The sequence below is a fragment of the Anoplophora glabripennis genome, unplaced genomic scaffold, assembly GCF_000390285.2.
Source record: "Anoplophora glabripennis isolate ALB-LARVAE unplaced genomic scaffold, Agla_2.0 scaffold14, whole genome shotgun sequence".
NCBI lineage: Eukaryota > Metazoa > Arthropoda > Insecta > Coleoptera > Cerambycidae > Anoplophora > Anoplophora glabripennis.
In genome coordinates this window covers 2,428,512-2,455,070 of record NW_019416352.1, presented here as the reverse complement: position 1 = coordinate 2,455,070, position 26,559 = coordinate 2,428,512, and the positions used below count along the sequence as shown (strand labels likewise).

At 31.1% G+C, this 26,559-nt stretch overlaps 3 protein-coding genes across 4 annotated transcripts; all 3 read right to left on the bottom strand.

Annotated features, from left to right (window-relative positions):
• Positions 1-2,405: 2,405 nt before the first annotated feature.
• Positions 2,406-11,697, bottom strand: LOC108904049. 2 transcript variants are annotated; one of them, XM_018706427.1, is made up of 4 exons: positions 11,221-11,697; positions 6,291-6,393; positions 6,028-6,183; positions 2,406-2,557 (listed from the first exon to the last, which is right to left on the bottom strand). In XM_018706427.1, exons 1-4 carry the CDS (start codon positions 11,559-11,561, stop codon positions 2,495-2,497), a joined length of 663 nt encoding a protein of 220 aa, XP_018561943.1. In that variant the 5' UTR covers positions 11,562-11,697; the 3' UTR covers positions 2,406-2,494. The 2 variants fall into 2 exon arrangements, with proteins under 2 accessions (XP_018561943.1, XP_018561944.1); XM_018706428.1 differs by lacking the exon at positions 11,221-11,697 and adding an exon at positions 6,448-6,514.
• Positions 11,698-17,466: 5,769 nt separating this feature from the next.
• LOC108904024 lies at positions 17,467-20,393 on the bottom strand. The gene is made up of 6 exons (XM_023454213.1): positions 20,175-20,393; positions 19,610-20,100; positions 18,302-18,403; positions 18,072-18,174; positions 17,765-17,908; positions 17,467-17,523 (listed from the first exon to the last, which is right to left on the bottom strand). The coding sequence occupies exons 1-6, from the start codon at positions 20,391-20,393 to the stop codon at positions 17,467-17,469; spliced, it is 1,116 nt and encodes a 371-aa protein (XP_023309981.1).
• A 198-nt stretch (positions 20,394-20,591) lies between these two features.
• On the bottom strand, positions 20,592-26,559 carry LOC111691423 (odorant receptor 85b-like). The gene is made up of 5 exons (XM_023454212.1): positions 26,374-26,559; positions 25,083-25,184; positions 24,914-25,016; positions 24,652-24,807; positions 20,592-20,660 (listed from the first exon to the last, which is right to left on the bottom strand). The coding sequence occupies exons 1-5, from the start codon at positions 26,451-26,453 to the stop codon at positions 20,592-20,594; spliced, it is 510 nt and encodes a 169-aa protein (XP_023309980.1). The 5' UTR covers positions 26,454-26,559.

Here is a 26,559-nt window from a genome sequence, read left to right as displayed (position 1 = left end):
TAGAATTCCATAATTAAGATGAAGAAAATAATCTATGCTAAAACTGGAATAAAAAAAAACCTTACCTTATTGCAAAATACTCCTTATAATAATCTGTGGAAATAAATACTGTAAAGTACTAAATATATTTTCCCACAACGTTAGGTTAAAAGTTTAGTTCAAATTGAACCATAGAAAATTTATTGTGTTATCTATGAATTTACCCACAGAATATACAATAACAGTATACATGTATTCTATATTCTGTGGACCAATTGTACCGACAAAAGTTACAAAACCACAGCATCTCATTAACGTCTACATAACAAACGGAAAATAATGAAAAATAATAATTAATTTTTCAAATATTGATTCCGTAAAAATTTACAGGTAATTGTGGTTCTCAAATATTTCACAGTAATTAATAATTGGCAACACTACTTTTACCTACAGTGACTTTCTTGAGATATCATAAATCATTGTTTTTATATGCTATGCTCAGATTTAAATATAAGATATGCATTTATCTACACTTCATTATTTTTATTACTATATATAGTAATAATAGTTTAAACAACAAATTGCTACTTTTTGAGGAAAGCTTTTTTAAATCTAAGGGTATTGACTGTGCTGCCCCCTGGCCGCGGACAGCCTAACTTATCTCACTTCTTTAGCTCTAGTTATCTTGGAGGGAGCAGTTGTATACAATTCTTGATCTTGGAGAATGGACCTTCTTGTCATAGACATCCATTGCATAATTAACAGCTAGCTCCAGCTTGTATGTAACTAATGCATAAAATGCTTGTTCTGTATTTGTTATTAGCCGTGTCTTGTTTACCAGAGATCTCAGTTAAACACGCCGTATGTGAACACAACTCTTGTCACCTACAGTATTCTTTCGCAGATCTAAGTGATATGACGACTTTATTAATGTCACGAATGGAACGTTTTTAATAACAAATAGGTAGGTACCAAAATCAAAATAGCGCTGCTAAAAAATGTGCTAGTGAGTTTGCTGATGTAAAGGTAAAAAATAACGACGTACTTATTTTTCAAATCAAAGTTCAAAGTAATTGTTTTTCACAGAGTGTTTATGTGTACATTACATCTTAATTTGTGTATAGTGGAAGAGATTTTATTTGAAGGTAGAAATGACCGTTCATATAGGAAAAAGGTAAGATTATTTACAGTTTTCGTATATCTTTAAAATAGTAAGTAAAGTCGGTTTGCTTCAGTTACTGTTATTTACTTTATACGAGATATTTTTTCTTTTCATAAATAGCTTTGATTATTTAAATCACATTGCCGCCAGTACAGTCATGATGATGAAAACAAAATTGATTTCGTTCAGCAGAGCTGTCTATTAATTATTAACTTCATATTCAGTGAACGGCATTTTTGTTCAGCATGTTTTTAATTTAAAAAGAAAACGATAATAATAATTGAAACATGTACCCATTTACCATTTACTTTATCGTTGTCGATTAGTAAGCGTCCAAGAACTAACAAGAGCTAAAACAGCACCGATAAGGTACACGACAATCAAGCTTGTAAATCGTAGGAAAAATATTAGTACATCACCAAATGACTAGTCTGACGGTCTGCATAGGGCCGATATTATAATGGTGGCCGGTTTTCCACGATGAAAAAATGGATCTCAAAAACCGATAAAGCAGACGGGCAAAAATTTCTTCCAGACATTGTTAAGACCCAGACGATTGGCAGATCGGAAAACCCTTGGCAAACGGGATTCAAGTTCCAGAAAAAAACCCTGGAAAAACCGATAAGGTACACGCGCAAAACTTTGTCCCGGCATTATTTAAAATTGAACAATTTTAAACAGAAATTTGTATTATAAAAAGACATTTTCTTTCCTTTTCGTATTAGTATGTCGGGGGTCTATTTGAGAGTATGCAAAAAACTTAGTGAATATGTAACGTTGCAAATCCTGTGGAGTTTCTATGAAGATATAATGCTAATTGGCGTGCTGTGATTATGTAGAATATTTAAAATTGTACTCTCTGTCCAATTTGACGTAAAATATTCATAGCGCACGTCGTAAGATCACTGGTTACTGATAATAAGGTAAGACTTCGCTTTAATTACCAGTGACGTCGATTTTAGAAATAATACCTGCAATTGCGCGTATGTTTGAATATAGACCATATGTTTCAAAACTTCTCTTTATTCAAAAATTGTGAAATAAAGGCAAATTGAATAATCAAATAATTTCCGTATCCGTTTAGGATTTAGGATAATTTATTTATTTATGCATTTTTAGCTACACAGTATTTTTGAAGAAATATACGTATTGTGTCTGCCCAAAGATTTTGTTTATTCTTGGTTGACAGTCTTTTCTAGAAAAAGGATGCAAAAAATAAAACTTAAATTCATGCAGTCATTAGTGCAATTTTTTATTCCTTGCATTTTACACATTTTATGTGACTATACTAACAATAAGTGAAGTGAATCGATCTAATAAATACTAACATGCCACAATTAAACATCAACGTGTCTAATCTTGCCCAATTCCCATAGTCCGTATGAACATAGCATAAGACACCATTGTTTTGATGGTCTGAAAAAATCCAAGTCATATTAAAATTATCTATAGTATTAATCTAAAATTCAGTTTTATTTTTGATATACTTTTTTATTTCTTTAATTAGTATCTATTATCTTGCATTCAGAAGTGTACGATTTCTAAAGGACCCCGCACAAATCTTATGGAAATTGGGTCCCGGTCAAATTCGCTGAATTTTTGATATGTGATAGAGTTCATCATACTGGTCAATTGTCTCAATGGCCACAAAGCTCAAAAATGGATAGTTTGGCCGGTACAGAGCTTTAAAGCTCCGAATATCCTCCACGGATTTATGTATATGCGCAGTGTGTATAGACTTTTGAAATAGCCTATTTCATTTTTTTTATTATCTAGGTTTATATTTTTGAGGTTGCTGAATTCAGATCTGTTGTTAGATTTTCAAAATTGACAGTTGGCAGCTGTCAAATAGCTGTCAATGTGCTATAATAAAGCCAAAAACTTGTTTTTTTATGTTTTATCTTTCTTTTTTTTTTAGTTCGATAAGTTCAAAGACGATATCAAATCAATAACAATGACTATCGGCAGCTGTCATTTAGCTGTCAACAATTCTTCAAAGTCCGGTAATAAAGTCAAAAAATTATTTTTTGTTTATAACTTCAAGTTTTTTAGATAAGTGAATATAAATATGATATAAAATTATGTAGTCATCAGCTTACAGCTGTCAACAAGCTGTCAACTAACTGTCAAAATGCAATAATAGAGCAAGTAACTTATTTTTTGTGCTTAACTTTGTGGATAAGAAATCAAACATGATATAAGTTTATGACATCACTTTTGAACTCAGTGATCTAAGCAACTTAAAGCTTTTTAAAAAAAGTAACTTTTTGACTTTATTATTGCATTTTGACAGTTAGTTGACAGCTTGTTGACAGCTGTAAGCTGATGACTACATAATTTTATATCATATTTATATTCACTTATCTAAAAAACTTGAAGTTATAAACAAAAAATAATTTTTTGACTTTATTACCGGACTTTGAAGAATTGTTGACAGCTAAATGACAGCTGCCGATAGTCATTGTTATTGATTTGATATCGTCTTTGAACTTATCGAACTAAAAAAAAAGAAAGATAAAACATAAAAAAACAAGTTTTTGGCTTTATTATAGCACATTGACAGCTATTTGACAGCTGCCAACTGTCAATTTTGAAAATCTAACAACAGATCTGAATTCAGCAACCTCAAAAATATAAACCTAGATAATAAAAAAAATGAAATAGGCTATTTCAAAAGTCTATACACACTGCGCATATACATAAATCCGTGGAGGATATTCGGAGCTTTAAAGCTCTGTACCGGCCAAACTATCCATTTTTGAGCTTTGTGGCCATTGAGACAATTGACCAGTATGATGAACTCTATCACATATCAAAAATTCAGCGAATTTGACCGGGACCCAATTTCCATAAGATTTGTGCGGGGTCCTTTATATTAGAATTTTTATTGAATTAAGATGAAATTAATACGATTCTAAATATGTATGTATGGACTTCTACGGGTGTCTTTGGGAGATACAGGTGTAATTATTAATTATCCAAAATAAAAAGATGTAGTAGCTGTTTTTTACGTATTAGCAGTATATGTCAAAGTTACATTAAAACATCAGGACTACAAGGTATTTCTTTGAACTACTACATTATATAAAAAAAATTCAAATATACTTTGTGTTCCACATAAAAGTCCTCAGCCTCGTATCTCGCCAACGGAAAGATATTTTAATTTTGAAAAAAATAGATTTTAGAGTTCATCAAAGGCTTTGTCATGGAGTGCAACTTGATTTTTTTCAGATCAAATTGGAGTCGAAAGAAATTTTTCGTTTGTAACAAGATATATTCGATATTTTGTTCAATCCTAAACAAATTTTGTCAAATGGCTACTTTTCAAAAACTTAATAGTTTCAAAGATATCGGGTTCTTCAGTCGATGAGGCCCAAACTCAAGCGTAGGTATTTTAGAGTTTCGAATTATTACCTTGCACAATGGAAAAATAATTATCCAGGTCAATTTAACAGTTTTTTTAATCAATAGTGAAATAAAATATGCAAATTAAAAAACTTTAAACTACAACAAGTGTTCAAAAACATTCCCATTTTCGCTAATACGTATTTCAAAGCGACGCCTAAGTTTCTGATCGCAAGAAGAAAATAAAGAGCGACGCAAAGCTAGCATAAATCTTATTTATTAAGTCCGTCATATCTTCTATTGGCTCAGTATACACCATATCTTTAAATGTCCCTCCATAGAAAAAAAATCAGGAGGCGTTAGATCTGGCGCCCTTGCTAGCCATCTAATTGGCCCATTTGTACATTTCTGTTATGTTCATTATTAACACGCAGGCCAAAGTTACGAAAGTTTTGATGAGTTCCAATGATGACACGTGCATCTAGAATTCTTCTATTTGGATAACGTCTTCGATATTCACGAACTGCCGCACAGTGTGCTCATTTGGACAAAATTCTGCCGACAGTACAAGACTAAACCGATTTTCATGAAAACATTTTTGCATGTTTGTTATACCTTGAAAAATGACCTATGGGTGCGATAAATTTAAGTTGTGACCTTTTGACCTTGATAAAATTCGAATTCGTGGGACACCCAGCCTGTTGTGCATGCATAAAATGCGTTTTTAAAATAACCACAGACATTTTGGACCATACAATGTTCACGAAAAATTATTACTTATTATTACCTGCGTATTCTTCGTTACTAAAAAGCATTTTTCAGGATAACATTAATAATAACCATAGGTAAGTATAACAATAATTACAAATCAAATTATTAGAGAGTTAACTAAAGCTTTTTTCTTCCAAATTGAACGAAGAATCCAAAATTGATTTTTATTTTATGTAAAATCAGTGGCGTAGCAATTATTTCTTTAGAAATATCCAGTAACGTGCTAGTACGGACGCCACTGGCAAAATGGCAAAATTAAAAATAACGTTTTTCATTGCAAAACGTGCTGTCTCGATGGTAGTTAACGTCTACAAAATTGCACTGAAATATCTTTAGCCGTTTGACAACAATTAATAAATTTGATTTTTTTAAACCAATCTTGAACACCTTGTATTTCATTAACGAAGCATTTTTCGAATATAGTTTATATATCAAACTCATATTATTTTTTAAATTTCTATGGGTCCCTGAAGTTTCCGCATCGGAAACTGGATCACCCTGTATAAATGTCTGGTATCGAAAAACATTTGAATTTGTTTGAATTCATTTACGGATAATTTATTTATGGCTATCCATTTGAGTTAACATATCCATAGAACATCATGTGCTGTATGTTTTTGAAATATCTATTTTTTTTAAATTATATGTTTTTATAAAACAAAACCTTACCCAAATATACTCTCATAACTTTTTCGTTTCATCAAAAACTATAAACTTTAATAAAAGCAGGAAGCATTAAGTAATAAATGACAATAAATTGTGATACTTGCTTTCAGACAGTTATCCAAATCAATATTGACAATACCACCAGCTAAAATATGTGTTTTCCTCTGACTTCTTCCGAGTATCATCAACTGAGCTGCTTTTGCTGAAGATGGATTATCGTACCATTTATTGAAATAAGCGTATTCCGTTGTACGATCCGCCTTAAAAAAATTGTTTTAATTCCTTCACATTTCATCACAGAAATATTGAAAAATGAAAACACAACATTATTATTCACTCCTCTGACTAGTCCTAAATGTGCTCATACCTCATCAGTTACAGCTTGTGCAGGTAAGCAATAACAGAAAGTAAATTGAGTTAGTCCAGTGATCAGACGTGCTATAGGTTCAATTAATCCTATTAGAGTGGGCCTATAAAAGATTAAAGATCACAATGTTTTTTATTGTAGTATATAAATAACTTACTCTGTCGATACATCGTACATTTGGACGGACATGCCCACAACGAGGACAATGACGTATACAAGCAACCCTTCAGAAAATCCCTTATTTATTCTGTCTACAAAACTGAAATATATATATAAGTAGTCAGAATTAAAACAGAAAAGTCTATGTTTCATTAAGATGAAGTGAAAATTTTAAATTAAAGAAATTCCTGCTATCTCTATTGGTGAGACTGAAATGTTTATAAATTAGTTACAAAAATTAAAAAAAAATATTTGTGCTGCTCAAGAGCTTTCTAGGATGATTTGTCACAGTTATTGTCGTTCAAAGCAAAAATAATTTTTTTGGCTTTGATCATTGATTACTCGGGAACTAATAATCGGTGTACAGAAAATCTAAGCAGGGTTTTGAAAACTTCAAAGTATCCTCTTTAAGACGTTTTTGTCGTTTTCTGATAAAAATATTTTTTTTATGCAAGAAACACCATTCAAGAACAGTTAAAAATTTCAAGTAACTACAAATAATGAACAGACTAAGGATATTTTGTTTTTTTTTTCAGTCTCAAAGCATCCCAAAGAAACTCAAGAAAACAAATTGCTGCGATATTTCTTTCATTGCCGAATGATTGAAATTATCGCTTTTGGTAAAAATCAACTAAATAATAAATTCCACTTTTTTATTCATTTTTTTAAATTGTTTTTGTTGCCACAGAATTTTTTTCATCACAAAATGTTACATATCGAAAAACAGAAAAAAAATTAAAAAAATACATTTTTTTACAATATTCACAATGCTACACAATCGTAAAAAAGTTGTCCTTTATTTTTTATCGCGGTTTCCACCTTGTTTTCAAATCTTAATTGAAAAACAATTTGCAATAAGTCGTACACTCCAGTCAGTTACTATTTTCTTCTGCAAATCCCGAAAAGGTCTTTATTTTAAAAAATTGACCATTGATCGTATTATTCTTTTATATTTAACTTATATAGCTACAATCGAGGTTACTATGCATTTCAAGAAATCTAAGATAACTTTTGAATTAAGTATTCCGATAAACTTTTCCTCTTCGAAAATTTTCGGCGTCGCCGCGTTTTCGTACGAGCGATTCCGGGGATTGTTTTGGCGCTATGCTACAATGCGATACATGCAATTTTCTTCTTTTTATCGAAATGATCAGTTTTTATGACAAAATTTATCCGACAAAAATCATGCTGTGTTCCCATCAGAGATATATGTAGAGTAGGGAGAAGGCTCATTAACTTCTGCGCATCCTATTTTCGAGGGACACAGTGCCGCCATTTTGAACATGAATTTGTTTTGTTTGAGGAGTGAGCAAGGTTATGTTTCGTGAATTATTTATTAGTTATTATTATTTATATACGTATAATTTACGCCTGGAGCAGTAAATTGGTGCTGTGGACGTTTTTTTAATATTCAATACATAGTTTCTACACTAAGGAAAACATTTATCCTTTATTGTTTTTGTTATGTCGTGTGCTGTGAAGGGGTGATTTTTAACATAAGACGTTTTAAACCAAAAGGAATTACATTTCATCGGTAATAGCTGTTTTACATTGACAATTTATTGATGAATAAATTGACGAAGTTCTTCATGAATTAATTCAAGAATTTATTGGTGAACACTGCTACAGACTTTATCAAGTTTTTTGACACATGAATCAGTTCTACCAACGAATCAAAGAAGCAAATAAATTTCAAAAATGTCACCTTTCCACTCATAATTGTAGTTATACAACAGCGGTACCGTTTTGACACATATAAATATTAGTGTTTGTAAGTAACAAATCAGTAAAAACAATGCAAAACTAGTACTACGCCACACAATTATTTACATATTCCAATAACATAACCTCATTACTGATATGAGGGTGGAAATCTGTTGGGTTGGTTCTTCCGAACTTCACGAAGAAATTAACGAAAATTAGAACATGCTCTAATTCGTCAAGAACTTGATGAATAAATTCATGAAGTTATTTGACAGCAGATTTGGTGCATTACACTTGTCCAATTTCTTGGTGAAGCGACTTCATGAATTAATTGTCAATGTAAAACAGCTATTAGAGTGGTTTTATGAATTTATTTCTTGCAACAACTGTTTAAATAATCTTGCAGCTTTCCGAGGGGTGATATGTTTATTAAAAGGGTAGAAAGTCTGAGACTTGATCACGTATTTAAATGGTCAGAGAAATAAAAAAAGATTTTCTGAATGCTGGAAATCAAATTCGCCTAAAGCCTGATGCGGTTCCAAATTTAGAAATCTATTTAACTAATAAAGCCGACGCTCCATCCACAAGTTCAGTTGAAACATTACATACCATAAAAAAATGCTCCATTTACTTCATCGATGTCATTAGATGATACGGCAGAGCGTTCTAATAAGAACCATTGGTAATTTTATTTTTTGTTAATAAGGTAGGTACTAATTTTTTTAAACAAATATTATTTTCCCTGGCAGTCTATATTATTAGTTTAGTGAATTGATCTAGTCAAGATAGATGTAATAATGACCGAGTTATCAGTCTCTAAAGGCGATTGTTTATTTTTCGGAAAGTAAAATCTAACATTTTACCCTAAAATAATGACGAAAGAACTAATTTTTCGAAGAAAATGAATATAACCTTTTTTAAAGTGCTTAGAGATCTTTAAAACGCTTTTTGAAAAAATTTCGTAGCTCAAAAACTCGGGGAGTTATGATGAATATAAAGTGGTCATCTCATTTTTTCGGAGAAAAAATCAAAAATAAAATCTATAATAAAATATATCCTAAGCGTAATCCATGTACAGTTGACTTTATTTAGGTACTAATAATAGTCTCTGCAAGTTTGACCAGTTTAGAATGCCTAAATTTAAAAAAAGTTTGAAATAATGAAAAATTTTTTTTTTATTTTTAAAAAAAATTTCCTATTTTTCGAGATAACTCAAAAACCAAACAAGATACGTAAAAAATGCAAGTGTTCAAAATTAAAGGTCTTTTTTTATAGGATTTTTGCTCTCTCAATTTTTCGTTTTTTAGTTTGCATTTGCGTGTAAGGACCACCTTCTTTGAGCCCTTAAAACCTAAAAATCTCGAAAACGAAGAGTTCAAAACCCTTCAACTATACAAGTTGATTTGTAGCTCTTGCAATTCCTTGCAAATTGCTTTTTGGAGCGATGAAAAATATTAAAAATTAAAAAAGTTATCGTGAAAAAACGAATTGTATTATTCAGTGAAAATTGTCGGATCGTATAAATGCAATTTCCGATAGTTTCCGAGGCGTAATACACAATGATGATAGTAAATTTTTGATAATAAAGTATAATTGTATAATACACAAATAATTTTTATTTTCCCTTTCACTAATAACATAATTTAAGTTTCGGGTTTTAAGTAATCTCACTGAAAATTCTTCAATTCCTTATTATGGGTGGTTTTTAAGGGTTGAAACGTTGCAATAAATCATGTATTATTTCATAAACAGTAAAAAATATTCAATTCTTCATTATTGCTCCGTCAAAACATTTCAGAGCCGCGAAAACTAATTTTTGTTTTTTTCCTCATAAAGGGTGAATTTAATGCTGCTACAAATAAAAAAATATTACTCAATGCATAAAAGAATGCTAATTCTATTGACATAACACTTAAATCTATGGTTTTTACATTTTTTGCAAGAAGGGGTAGTTCTCACCCCCTAAAAACAAATAAACACACATTATGGATATGTATGTAACTTTTGTAAAGGAGGGTGAAATGAACTTACTCACCAATTTTCATGAAAATTGGTGCGTGTATCAAGAATTCGGAAGTAATACCCTATTTTTACCGTTGTATACTGGACTATTTGTCTTATTATAGTTGTCAATTTGTTAGGTATCTATTCTTGATGAAGTAGTAACGACTTTCTAAAACATCAGCCCAAGATTCTTGAAATTTGTTAATTAGCCCTGTTTATTCTTTGATATCATGTATCAGTAAGTAATCAAAAAGTAGTTAATATTTAAGTAATAATAATCATCTATAGTAGGATCCTATTCGATGCAAAGTAGAGCAAAAAGTTGTCGGTCTTTTATCAAAGAAAAATCGTGTCATCATTTTTAGGAGGCGGAAGATGAACTATTCAAATTTAAAATGAAATTAAATGTAAAATCTGAAATACCGCTGCATACGCACTGTGTTCTGGTACTAGCTGTAGTCGGCCAGGTGCATCGAGTGTACGAAGTGGTCGGTTATACGTCAAATACTAACCTGGCGAGCTTGATCGTCAATTAGAGCGCCTCCAAAAAACAAGTAAACAACAGTGGCGCGTACAGAGGTAAAATGTAGTACATATGTGGAATTTAAAAAACAAATTGGATTTATAATAAATTACATTTAAAATAAATAGTTTATGAGAATAAAGGAATTTTTGTAGGAACAAGAGTGCCAGACGTGAACTGATCCCTTCGTCCCTTCATAATGTATAAAGAAATTATTCAATTTCTAAAACCCTTAAAAGCGTACTGCATTGGTTTCCTTGTCAGGCAATGATTTATTACTTTGCATCGAATATTATCCTACTATAAGTAGTTTTTGAAAATCGAAGGTGAAAATTAATAAAACAAAATAATTCTTATTAGTCAGTCATGCAGAACCTACTATTATAGAAGATTTTGAAATTTGGCTTTTATTTAGCGAGTTACTGGAAATTATTATTGTTTTTTTTTCACCCCACTGTATGAAGACATAGGTGCTATTATGAAACACCCTGTATACTAGTGAATTGAATTCACTATTAAAGAACTGACAAAATTACTTACTCCAAAAGGAAGTCGTGGTACTCGACAAGTTTTTTAATTTTCTTATCGAAATGTTTCGATTTTCCATCCGAACTTGCCATCTCGTTGAACAGCCTTTCCATTTCTTGATTTAGTAATTTAAACTGCATCTTGGTCAGCAGCAGCAACGTCAGTACGAATATATCCAATCCAGTAAGAGGAAGATAAATGCCAACTACAAACGCTATACTCTCATAAACTTGTAGGAGATGAAATGGAATCCGTTCTGGTCTGTACGTGTTAAAAGACAATTCGCCGGACAGAGGTTTACACGAGAAAGTTAGGGTAGTACAGATACACAAAAAGTTGTACAAGAAGGACATAGTTTTTATGAACTTTAGGTACTTCTCATGCTCTTTTCTCTCAGCTTCGTCTTGGACGTCTTCGATTTTCCAAAATTTATCAATTCTATCGAGCAAATCGCGGATATTGTTTCTTTTGACAAAAACCAGTGTACATTTTGTAAGTCCCTTAAAATCATTAAACTTGTGTAATTTAAAACTCCCCCACCGATATTTCAGAAACGATTCGAAGCAGGTAAAATTATACTATGTACATTTGTGCTGTTTTTGACCCAACAAATGTTATCATTGAAATTGGCACAATTGGCACTACTGTTTGTGTCACTTCTTTACATGATACAATGTATATTGGTCAATATGCATATACAGGGTAGCCCATCGAAAACGTACCGCAAGGCATTACAGGGTAGTAAAGAACTTTTCGGCAAAATCCAAAAACAGGTAAAGTTTGCTTCTGAGGGGGCCAACTTTTGGCGCAAAAAGCATAACAAAATCTTCGACCCCCTAAGTGGGGGTGCCATCCCTCAAATTTTTTTAAATGGGAATGGGGGTCAAGTGGGGGGTCATTAGAAAGGACTTTTAATTCTCTATACATCGATTTGTACTTTTTGAAAATCGATCTATTATTTTAGAAAATATGCAGCTTTGAAAATACGAACAATATTTTTGACGAGAAATGCGAAAATCGATTTAATTTTACTTCAAAACTTACGGTATTAGCTTGGTAAATTCCTTCAAAAGAATTCGCTGTTTTTTTTTTTGATTTGCGAATTCTTTAGCCTGATTTTGGTGAGCAAAAAATTGTCCGCTTTTTGTTTCGTATTTAGATAGGCCACAAGAAGTTGCTAGATAACTGTCTTGTGACTTGTAGTTGAAGAGTACCAATACTGCCGAGTCTTTTAAATTGATTAATTATGGTGTACTCAATTCCAGAAAGAGTAGAAATTATTGAGCTTTTTTTCAAAAACAATGAATGCGGAAATCGGGTCGCCGAACTGTTCAACCAACGGCATCCTGAGAAACATGCGTCTGGAAAAATTGTTCGCGAATTGGTGGCCAAATTTCGCGAAACTGGCTCCGTTCATAACAAAAAGAGGCAGGTTGAAAATCCGGTACTAAATGAACCTACGGAAATAGCGGTATTGGGGCAAGTGGCAATGGATAGTACGCTGAGTACAATGCAATTGGCTACTGCGACAGGAGTGAGTCGTACAAGTGTCCAACGAATATTAAAAAAATACAAATTCCATCCTTATAAGATTCGGCTAGTGCAAGAGCTAAATGAAGACGATTTTGATCGTCGTTTGCAATTTTGCGAAATAATGACTGAACGAGCGATAAACGATAATTTCCTCTTTAATGTGTGTTTTTCGGACGAGTGTACGTTCTTCTTGAATGGTTTAGTGAATCGCCATAATTGTCGTTACTGGGCTGATACCAATCCAAGGATTTTCCATGAGACACACTCCCAACACCCCCAGAAGTTGAATGTATGGGCAGGTATTTTTGGAAATTCCATTGTAGGTCCTTTTTTCCTTCCTGGAAATTTGACAGGCGATATGTACTTGGATTTACTACAAAATGTCATCGACCCAGCTCTAACAAATATCATAGAGGACGACCCTGCTTACAATGAACACGAACTGATTTTCCAGCAAGACGGAGCTCCTCCACATTACTCGCTCAATGTGCGCAATTACCTAAATGAGACGTTTCCAGGACGCTGGATAGGACGAAGAGGTGCAATTGAGTGGCCCCCTCGGTCACCCGACTTAAATCCTTTAGATTTCTTTCTCTGGGGGCACATTAAAAGCAAAGTTTACAGCACTCCACCTGATACCTTGGAAGATCTGCGAGGACGAATCATTAATGTATGTCGCGAAGTAACACCGCAAGTGCTCCAGAATGTTCGACAACGGTTTGAAGACAACCTGTATCATTGTATGCAAGTTGGCGGACAACATTTTCAGCATTTACTTGACTAATACCGTAAGTTTTGAAGTAAAATTAAATCGATTTTCGCATTTCTCGTCAAAAATATTGTTCGTATTTTCAAAGTTGCATATTTTCTAAAATAATGGATCGATTTTCAAAAAATACAAATCGATGTATAGAGAATTAAAAGCCCTTTCTAATGAGCCCCCCCCCTTGCCCCCATTCCCATTTAAACAAATTTGGGGGATGGCACCCCCACTTAGGGGGTTGAAGATTTTGTTATGCTTTTTGCGCCAAAAGTTGTCCCCCTCAGAAGCAAACTTTACCTGTTTTTGGATTTTGCCGAAAGGTTCATTACTACCCTGTAATGCCTTGCGGTACGTTTTCGATGGGCTACCCTGTATATTGATCTAATTGAAGGCTACCAGCTTCTATTATAAAGATCAGTCATGATAAAATTGAACAAGAATAATAAATTTCAGTACCTACTATTACCCTTAAAAAACTGACCTCCATATAAAGTTACACCTTGTATATTAAATAACACTTAAATTACCGTAACACAACGTGACAATAAGTGAAACCACTTGTTTTCAATATCTTGACTGACACATTTTTTACATTGCAGGTACCGATCAATTTTTGTCTCAGTGTATTTTGTTAAAAATTGGTAACTTAAAACAATACTTAAATTATTTTACTTTGGTTTCGTGGAAGTTATGAAAGAAAATGTAGTGTAGAAATATACAGTAAAATTTGCGATACTAATTGGTAATCAATAAAATTTGTATACATACGTGGCTTATTAACATGAATGAGTCCAATACATACGTTACATCTGTTATAGTAACACTCTCTTTGTAAACCAGGAGCAGCATGCCAAGGTAAATTATACTCATTTGTAAACTGAGGGTAGTAACATACATAAGTACTTGGGGTATAGTGTATCCTTTCATTGGATTGACACCCATCCTGTTGAACAGTATAATGCAAATATTAAAGAGTGTAAAATACATCTCCAAAATAAGTGAAGGAAAATTATTCACTGTTAACGTCGATGTAAATTTATATTCTAATCATAAATCAATCAAACCATTACTTTTATCGGCTTCAGATATTAAAAAATTAAAAAGTTTATCGATGAAGCTTATTCAAGGAGTATTCTCGGGGCTAGCAATTAATAATTGCTCATAATTAACTGCCAATAAAGCGTATTCAAGAAGTAGTGTCGAGACTAGCAATTAATAATAATTGTTCATGATTAATTGTGAACAGAGTAATTAAATAAGTATGGCTCTCTCCATTTTTTATTAGAATTTAAAAAATATTTAAAAATATTCAATATACTTTATTTTTTTCTAGAGTAATTACAGTCATTATTGCAATTTTTTATTCATTACATCTTGTGCATATTACGTGAGCATAATATTAAGAAAACTTAATTAATATGAAATAAATACTAATATAATTAAACATCAACCTGTCTAATCCTGTCCAATTACCATAGTTCTTGTAAGTCTGTAACTTCGTAGTTTTTCAACGAATCTTGACGATTTTTTTTAACTTAAAGCTCTTTTCATAAACTTTCCGAATATGTAATAATTTATAACTATATCACGTCGTATATTTCATTTTGCAACTAAGGCTAAAAATATAAAAAAAATCAGGTTGCAAATTTGAAATTTAAAAAAAAATGATAAGATTTCAGTGTATTATTATGAAATTTACCTTTAAAAAATCAGTACGATTGTGGAAGATCCTCGGGATCGTCCAGACTAAAAATTAGTTAATTTGTTTATAAGGCCATAACTTCTACACTATTCAACTTACCGATTCCAGATTTCGTGTGGGTTATTAGACAGTGATAAGGAATGAGAGGATGCGATATCAAAACGTTCTGATAATAATAACGCAGTTTATATATGTTTAATTCAAAAGTCATAAATAAGCTTCTTCTGTTTATAACTTTTGATCTAATCAATATTTTCGGACGCTCGAGGGCTAGTTATGTAGGTATTTTGAAGACGAAAAAAAAGTATGATAATGCTTTCTCGTGGAAATGAACGGAAAAGAGTTATAAATGAAAAACGTGAATTTACGTAAAAAGTATACAATTAACCACCCTGTAAACAATCTTTTCCCCATTTTTATGACTGTGGAAACTAATATGTTATTGTACATAATATTTAGCATCTATAGTGATAAATTCAGCTAGCCGAAACAAAAAGTCGCGAAATGGTCATTTCCCAGCTTATTTTCCTGCCTATTTAGATACGTTTCCAAATCAAATTTAATGAATCCACCAGCTAAAATAAGTGTCTGATATTGAGCTCTTGCTAACAATTTTACTGAAGATACAGGGTGTTTGTACCAGTTATTGAAGTATACGTATTTTGCTGTAAGCTCAGCCTACAAATATATATTTTTATACAGGGTGTATAATAATTTTTTTTAAATAGAATTTTTACGAAAATTACCAAACGGTGCTAAATATTTTTATGAAATCTGGTGTTCCGGGGTTTTTAAGGATGTCAAATACACTGGTCTAATTATTTTTTATATATTTCACAGAGGGCGCTAGTTATGCTACATTCTTATTACATTTTAAGTTCTAATTTTTTTAAGGTTAGGTTTTTTATCATTCGGGTCCAATTTCTAATATACACTTTTATTTTCTAAAAATAATGTACTCTTGTTAGAACTTCCTAATATGGACGGGTTTCGAGAAAAAAAGGCTTTTAATTAAACTCTTACAATATTACGGTGTATAAAATAAGTGACTTTTCTCAAAGTAGGCTTATATCAAAACTTATTGATGGATGTCTCATAAACAACGCATATATTCTTAGTAATATTTTAAATCTAATTAACTTTATATCAAAATTTTAGTGACTGTAATTAGTTATAACTAACTATAGTCACTAACAATCACTAAAATTTTAATATAAGGTTAATTATTACTATTAGTTTTGACATAAGCCTACTTTGAGAAAATTTTATACACCGTAATATTATTAGAGTTTAATTAAAAAGTCCACATTAGGAAATTCTAACAAGAGTACATTATTCGTAGTAAATAAAATTGTACATTAGAAATTGTAGCCCGAATGGTAAAATACCTAACCCTAAAAAATTTAAATCTTAAAATGTAATGTAGCATAACTAGCGCCCCCTATGAAATATACAAAAAATAATTAGATTAATTTGGCATCCTTAAAAACCCCAGAATACCAAATTTAATAAAAAATATTTCGCACCGTTTGGAAATTTCTATTAAAAAAAATTTTATTTTGTCACTGTATCTCGAAAACAAGAGGAGATAGACAAAGAATTTTTTGTCGTACTATCACCTCCTGTATTTACGGGAGCTCTTTCTGAAACACCCTGTATAATCCTCGCTATAGTCTCATCATGCTTAAAGATAACAACATACTTTATTTAGAAAACTATTGAACAAGTTCTGTATTTGTATGTTGCTAATGTGAGTTTGCTCTTCTGATATTAGAATTATAGAGTCATACAGGGTGTAACTTTGAATGCGGGTCATATTTATACGAAAGCACCTTTGACTTATGGAAACATCATAAGTTTGTTTTCTCAAATTTCGACGCGAAAGCTGATTTTCGTGACTCTTTGTCGTAATTTTCATGCTCCCTTCTCTAAGCTCGGCGGTCGCCTGACTTGTAAACATTGATGAACGCTCTGTACCGTTTCCTCATAACAATTAAATTAAATATTTTGAGACAATGTTTATTTTATTTTTGAGATACTCGTATATAATCAAAACATTTAAGTAGTTCATTAACCATATTAGAAAATGTTGATTACGATTTATGTAATAAAACGCGATTTAATATTTTCTGTGTATATTTAGGTGTTTTTGGATTATAACTCAAATACAAATAGCAAATCGTGTGCATCTATAATAGAACATAAACTTCTGTTTGCTTTTGTTTTTAAAAATTGTGAGTTGTGCATTATCTACTGTTTTCTAATTTATACCCATAGTCCTCAAGAACATACAGTACGATAATATAGTCTGGGTAGTCTGAAAAAAAAGAAAGAAATTGATTTAGTAATATTATTCAATCGTTTTACTATTTGGTGAATATACGTGCATTTTGTTATTCGAAAAAATATAAGTACTTTTTTTATTGCATTCATCTTTTAATTCCAATTTGCTGAAAGATATTCTGAATAAGTTTTACGTTATTAGAATATGGTTGGTGCAAGCATCAAAGATTTTAAAACAAGTTTTTTTGAACTGCAACTTATAGCATTTCACTTACTTTTAAACATGTCTCCAAATTTACTTTTATAAAACTTAAAGCGATAATAGTAACAGGTCGTTGGCCGACAGCTATCATCAGTGTTGTCGCATTTCTTATGTACTTTTCCGGATGTTCATACCAATTTCCAAAATAAACGCTTTTACTTATTTTACTTGCCTTGAAAAAAATAATATATTTTGATAACAGTAAGGCAAATAATTAATATTTTTATACAGACTGCTATTTAGTTGTCGTTGTATTTGAAAGTGGTTGTTTTTTCATTTTTTTTATTTTCAAAAACTTTATAACTGGTGTAAGCACCTACCTCGTCGGTAATAGCCTGTGCTGCTATACAATAACACACAGTATATTGGAACATTCCTGTAAAAACGTATACTGCTGCTTTCGCAGCGGTTTGAAATGAATTCCTGAAAGAATAAAGCTAGAAGCTAGAGATTCGTAAATAACAAGTGGTACATAAATAATACGTTCAATAGGAAATGTAAATCTTGTGTTTTTACTTGAGTAATATTAGAAAACGAAATGTTTACTTACTGTGTTGATACAATGTACATTTCAACGCATAGAGAGAGTACAATATCCCCATTGTAAATGAATAGTACTTGAGAAAATGTATCGTTTAACATTTTTACGAAGCTGAAAATTGAACACATTGAAAAATATTGTCTTAGAAAACAGACAAAATGTTGGCTGGTATTGTTGTAAGTAATTTAAATAGAATAGAGAATTTTTTGCAGATTTATAAAATTTTTGTTCCTTAAATAAATCTATAAAATTACTGTCAAAACAAAAAAAGTATTTTGTATTTGCCTGCTTTTTTTCAGTGAGATTTTTAGTAGGCAGAACGAATTTCATAAAAGATAACTTAGGACAGGAAAATAAGCTGGGAAATGATCATTTCGCGAATTTTGTTTCGGCAACCTGAATTTATCACTATAGATGCTAAATATTATGTACAATAACATATTAGTTCCACAATCGCACTGATTTTTTTCATAGTAGATTTCATAATAATACATTGAAATCTATCATCCTCGGGATCGTCCAGACTAATAATTAGTTAATTTGTTTATAAGGCTATAACTTGTAAACTATTCAACTTACCGATTCCAGATTTCGTGTGGGTTATTAGACAGTGATAAGGAATGAGAGGATGCGATACCAAAACCTTCTGATAATAATAAAGCAGTTTATAAATGTTTAATTCAAAAGTCATAAATAAACTTCTTCTGTTTATAACTTTTGATCTAATCAATATTTTCGGACGCTAGTTTTGTAGGTCTTTTGAAGACGAAAAAAAAGTACATTACTGTTTTCTCGTGGAAATGAACGGAAAAAAGTTATGAGCGAAAAACATGAATTTACGTAAAAATTATACAATTAACCACCCTGTAAACAATCTTCCCCCCATTTTTATGACTGCGGAAACTAATATGTTATTGGACATAATATTTAGCATCTATAGTGATAAATTCAGCTTGTCGAAACAAAAAGTCGCGCCCAATTCTATATTTCCTGACCTAAACTGTCGACTGATCCATCCAGAGCAAGGATTTATTTAATAAATTTTTAAAAAATGTTTCAAATAAGGAAAAAAACGAAAACTGTTCCTCAAATAAGTATCTTCAGATAATATAAGAACACTATGTGCATCAAATTTTTTATCCTTCACATATGTATTTATTTATTTTTAAACAGTTGAATAAGGACAAAATTCATTGTTTTTTTCACTTCAACAGCTGCTTCATGTTTTATTAATTCAACGATTTAGATCTGTGCTGTAGAGATTATTATTATGGATTATCCATATATTTGAAGCTTATTGACGATTTCGCAACTTACTTTTTCAAAAAAATATGGTGATCTACACATTTCTTTATTCTCGCCTTAATAACTTCATCATCTATTCCACATTCTCCCGTTTTTCCAAAAATGTTCCTCGCCTCTTCATTTAGCAACTTAAACTGTAAACTAGTCAGCATAAAAATTGTGAAAATGAACAAATCCGTGCTGATCACGGGAAAAGAAATAGTCAAAACGCAAGTGAAACTTTGATAAAATACAGACAAATAAAGCGGAAACCAATTTGGAAGGTATATCTCGAAAACGGTTTGTCCTACGAACCCCTTGATGATGAACAGCACTGCAAGAAATGCACAGAGCGATGTAAAGAACTTTAATACATTTTTTAAAGAGTTTAAAAATTTCTGGTGGGAGGTTCTGGCGTCAGTATCGGTTACGTCTTCAATTTTCCAGAAGTGCGCTTCCATTGTTCTGAGCAGATTTGATATCTTCGATCTCTTGATGAAGAGGTTAGTTAACTTTAGAAAACCCTAAAATATCCAGTTAATTTTTTCACATATTTGTACGTATATTTATTGAACAGTGACAATTTTTGCGTACTTACATGCAAAAGTAATCCAATTGTTTCTATAGAATCAGTTACGTCTGTTATAGTTACCCTTTCTTTGATAAATAGTAACAATATTGACAGAATAACTATACTTAGATTTAAAACCGCTCCTAAAATATAAATCATTACTTGTAATACACTACCCCTTTTGTCTGGATGTGTCCCCATTAAATTGAACAATTTTAAACAGAAATTTATATTATAAAAAGACATTGTCTTTTCTTTCTATGTAAGTCTGTCGGGGGTCTCTTTGAGAGTATGCAAAAAGCTTAGTGAATATGTAACTTTGCAAATCCTCCGGAGTTTCTATGAAAATATAATGCTAATTGGCATGCTGTGATATGTAGAATATTTAAAAATTGTACTGTCTGTCCAATTTGACGTAAAATATTCATAGCGCACGTCGTAAGATCACTGGTTACTGATAATAAGGTAAGACTTCGCTTTAATTACCAGCGACGTCAAACTTAGAAATAATACCTGCAATTGCGTGTATGTCTGAATATAGACCATATGATTAAAAAGTTCTCTTTATTCAAAAATTGTGAAATAAATGACAAATTGAATAATCAAATAAGCCGGCGAAATTTCCGTATCCCTTTAGGATAATTAATTTACTTATGCATTTTTAGCTACACAGTATTTTTGAAGAAATATACATTTTGTCTCTGCCTAAAGATTTTGTTTATTCTTGGTTGAAAGTCTTTTCTAGAAAAAGGATGCAAAAAATAAAACTTAAATCTTAAATTATGCAGTCATTGGTGCAATATTTTATTCATTGCATTTTACACATTTTATGTAACTATACTAACAATAAGTGGAGTGAATCGATCTAATAAATACTAACATGCCACAATTAAACATCAACGTGTCTGATCTTGCCCAATTCCCATAGTCCGTATGAACATGGCATAAGACACCATTGTTCTAATCGTCTGAAAAAATCCAAATCATATTAAAATTAGCTGCAGTATTAATTTAAAATTCAGTTTTATTTATTTCATTAGTTGAGGGGCCTCCCCCCCCCTCAACTAGAGGGGTTACTAAATATAGAATACATATTGATTGATATACTTTTTTAATTTATTTAATTAGTAGTACGATTTCTAAATTTATATTAGATTTTTTATTGAATTAAGATAAAATTAATACGATTCTAAATAACCTTTAATTGACATCCTCCTATAGACTTCAATGAATTATCAATTAATTATTATCTAAAACAAAAAAACCTCTTTGTAGTAGCTGTTTTTTACGTATTCGTATTGTTCTTTGTCAAAGTAATATTAAAGCGTCAGGAATAGTGATGTAAATGGTAAAATGACAAATTGTTACTTACATAAATTACTGTAAAATTACCGTAATATTACGCACCGCGAGATAACGGATGTAATTTATGTAATTTTTGTAACTTACGTAAATTACGTAATTTACTGTAATTAATGTTAATTTACACTTAATTTTAAATATCGCGCCAATTTCAATTTTGACATTTAAGGTTTTATAACCTTTCTTTTATTTTAGCAATATTATCATTCATTCTGAAGACTTGAGTATGGTGATAGTGAGGATGAGGACCAGGATTATACAAGCTCTAATAGCTGTTTTACATTGACAATTTATTCATGAATAAATTAACGAAGTTCTTCATGAATTAATTCACGAATTTATTGGTAAACAGTGTAGTTTAACACTGCTACAGACTTTGACGCATAAATCAGTTCTACCAACAAATCAAAGAAGCAAATAAACTTCAAAAAAACTAGTACCTACGACGCCACACAATTATTTACATATTCTAATAACATAACCTCATTACTGATCTAAGGCAGGAAATCTGTTGGGTTGGTACCTCTGAACTTCACGAAGAAATTGACGAAAATTAGAGCATGTTCTAATTTGTCAAGAACTTGATGAATAAATTCATGAAGTTATTTGACAGTAGACAAGAAATTCGACAAGTGTAATGCACCAAGCATTACACTTGTCCAATTTCTTGATGAAGCGACTCCATGAATTAATTCATCAATAAATTGTCAATGTAAAACAGCTATAAGAATAAGGTATTACCTGAAAGAAATGAAGGATTTGAGGCAGAATGTAATGAAAAAAGGCATGTTATTGTTATACAAAATATTTCACTTGAAAAGGTTTGTTTTTCGTTGTTGCATTTTCCGTTCATAATTTTGACCAAAATTTAGGTTGACCATGCAAAGACCGAACTGACAGAAATAGATAGAACGAAAGAGGTAAAAAAGGAAACAGAAATAAACGACTAAGAATTAAAAGCTGTTAATTGTAATACATTCTACCAAAAAAGGCCTATTTCCCAGAAAAACAAATGCTTAAAGGAACGAAAGCTGTTTTAAATAGAAACCTAAATATTTGTATTTAGATTTGATTTATTTTATTTTTACTGCTGCACTTATATGAATGTTACTTATATGAATAAAATTTTTAATTTTTTTGCATAAAAATCGACAAATATTATTTTTTAATCATTGAATTGCAGTTTTATAGAAGCTGGGTACCTATTGAGAAGCTAGACAAGCTGAGTACACTTTAAAATGTGGTAAAATTTAAATGTTATAAATTACATAAATTACAAGCTAATTTGTAAATTACATGAAATGTTACCAGTAAAATTACATTTTCATAAATTACAAGTAATTTAACATCACTAGTCAGGAATACAAAATATTTCTTTGAATACAGGGTGAGTCATTAATAATGGTACACAGCTTAATGGCAGATTGTTAACGTCAAAATATAGTGATTGGGCTTTAGTCAATTGTTGCTCCTTTTGATTCTACAGGGTGTTACAATTGCAAAAATATTTTCGATTTTTTGCTATATTTTAAGTATGTATGGACCGCTTGCTTTGAAAATTTGTGGTTTTAAGTTTTTTGAGGTGGCAAATACGAATATGCAAATAGTGTTGGGGTCACTAGTAGTTATACTGCCCTGTGAATGTAAAAATATGTCTAACTTTTATATTTTACAATTTTTAATTTTTTAACTAGAAATTATTGCACTACAACTTGTTACAAGTCGATAAACTCGACCGTTTTCAAGATACGGACATTTTAAGTTTTTGAGATTCGGCGGGAATTAAATTAGAAAATTAGCAAGTCATAAGATACCAAGCCCGAATTGAGAATTAAGACAAACATTACAGTAACTGAAAATTTTATTATGCGTATCTTAACAAAATATTAATCATAAAAGATTCTCAATGCACTGATTTAAATTTTGTCTGATGCTAAATAAAGTTCTACGTTGTTTGATAATATGAACTGATTCTGACTATTAATAATGTATTTGTAAACTAGAGATTTAAGATAGCCCCAAAATAAAAATCCAGCGGATTTAAATCAGGGGTACGTGCAGGCCAAGGTACTTCGCTACCGTGTCCAATCCAACGGTGCGGGAAATTTCTATTAAGATATTCTCTTACTTCTCGTGTATACTGTGCTGTCAATTTAATATGTCGATGCTTACTACTTTGGAAAAAATAATTTTTTAATTTAATTCCCGCCGAATCTCAAAAATTTAAAATGTCTGTATATCGAAAACGGTTGAGTTTATCGATTTGTAAAAAGTATACCTTTTTTATTTAGAATTGAACATAGTTCAATAATTTCTAGTTAAAAAATTAAAAATTGTAAAATACAAAAAGTTAGAAATATTTTTACAGTAATAGAACAGTATAACTAGCGCCCCCTAGACATGACCCCAATACTGTTTGCATATTCGTATTTGCCACCACAAAACACGTAAAATTACAAATTTTCAAAACAATCGGTCCATACATACTTAAACTATAGCAAAAATTTGAAAATCTTTTTTCAACTTTAACACCCTGTAAAACGAAAAGGAGCAACAATTGATTAAGGCATGTTTGACTCAATCTCAATATTTTGACGTTAACAATCTGTCATTAAGCTGTGTACCATTACTAATGACTCACCCTGTATATAAGTACAGGTTAAAAATCCAGGGGTATATTCTGTGGTCAAAAATAAGGGTTTTTTGTTATATAAATATGGGGGCTTAGGACAGTGATTGTCCAGCTGCAGCGTGTCAAAAGTTAACAAGTTTTTAATTTTACCAGTGGCGGAGGTACCCACACTTCGGTTATTATTTGCCAAAGAAAAATATATGTCGCCCTGTACTTAAGAAACACCCTCTATATAGCCTTCTGGAATCGAAAAACAATTGATTTTTTCGAATTTGTTTGAATTAACTTACGGATAATTAATTTATCCATTCGAGTTAACATGTCCATAGAACATCATGTGCTATACGGGATTCACTTGTTGAAATACCTATTTTTTCTGAAATAATGTTTTTGTAAAAAAACATCATCCAAATATAGTATGTTCATAACTTTTTCGTTTCATCAAAAACTGTAAACTTTTATCAAAACAGGAAGCAGTAAATAATAAAAGTCTAAAATTATGATACTTGCTTTCAGACAGGTTTCCAAATCAATTTTGACAATACCACCAGCTAAAATATGTGTTTTCTTCTGACTTCTCCCGAGTATCATCAACTGAGCTACTTTTGCTGAAGATGGATTCTCGTACCATCTACTAAAATAAGCGTATTCCGTTGTACGATCCGCCTTAAAAAGAAAGCTTAATTCTTTTAGATTTCATCACAGAAATATTGAAAAATTAAGACACAACATTATTATTGACTCCTCCGACTAGTTCTAAATGTTTTCATACCTCATCAGATAGAGCTTGTGCGGGTAAGCAATAACAGAAAATATATTGAACCAGTGCATTGGTCAAGTAAAATAGAGGTTTTATTAATTCCATTAGTGAATGCCTATAAAAGATCAAGAATGTTTAGTACAAATTTTTCTGGAGCTATTGTAGTGTGTAAATAACTTACTGTGTCGATACAATGTACATTTGGACGCACATGGACAACACGATGACAATGACGTATACAAGTAACCCTTCAGAAAATACGTCATTTATTCTGTTTACAAAACTGAAAATAAATAATTATAAAGTAAGGTCAAAATTAAAACATTTGAAAAGTCTATGTCTAATTAAGATGAAATGAAAATTTTTTTCTTAAGAATTTTGTCACAATTTCGAATATTTTTTTCCTTTAAATAAAAGAAATTTCTGCCGCCACTGTTGGTGGCACGGAAATATTTGTAATCACAAACATTAAAAGATAAAAATATATTTGAGCTGTTCAAGACGTTCTTATCGTTTTTTGATAAAAACATTTTTTTATGCAAGAAATACGATTCAAGGAATGGTAAAAATTTATATATTTACTTTACAAATAATGGACAGACTAAGGATGGTTTCGGTTTTTTTCAATCTCAAAGTATCCCAAAAAAACTCAAGAAATCAAATTGCTGTGATTTTTCTTTCATTGCGATCCGAAGGACTGCACTTTTGCTAAAAATCAATTAAAGGATAAATTCCATATTTTATTCATTTTTTAAATTCAAAATGTTTTTTTCGCAAAAATTCATTTTTTTATCAAAAAATATTAAATATCGAAAAACGAAGAAAAAAATTATTTTTATTTTTTTTACAATACTCAATGCTACACAATCGTAAAAAAATGTCCTTCATTTTTTTACCCGTTCCCACATAATTTTCAAATGTCAATTTAAAAAACTAATTATTGCAAAAAGTTGTAACCCCTAGTCACTCGCTGTATTTTCTTCTGCAAATCTCGAACAACTAACTCCTAGAGGTATTTTCAAGAAAAAGAAAAGAATTTAGCGAGTTATAGGAAATCATATTTTATTATATTGTTCGAAAACGTGAACAGATATCAAAACATTAATCTTAATCTAGAAAAGATCAGTGGTATACTGGAAGAAAGTTTTGGGAGCTGAAAAGAGGCCCAACCCCAGAAAAACTATCACCCTGTAGATCGTGACGACTATTAAGCAGGGCTAATGATGCAGGTAATTTAAGTTAGCTTACGTTCCGAATTTGAGCTGCACATCTCAAAAATTGTGGGAGATACAAAGAAAAGACAGAAAATTTATTGAAACTTTAACAGCATTGACGGACATATGTTTATATGAACTTTTTTTACTTAAAATCATGCGCAAATTCACCCCCGTGAATAAAGGCATACTACTATGAAACATACTGTATACCAGTGAATTACATAGATTCACTAAAAGAATAAAGTTACTACTTACTCCAAAAGGAAGTCGTGGTACTCGACAATTTTTTTAATTTTTTTATCGAAATGTTTCCATTTTCCTTCTGAACTGGCCATCTCATTGAACACCTTTTCAATTTCTTGATTTAGTAACTTAAACTGCAACTTGGTGAGCAGTAGCAACGTCAGTATGAACTTGTCCAATCCAGGAAGAGGAAGATAA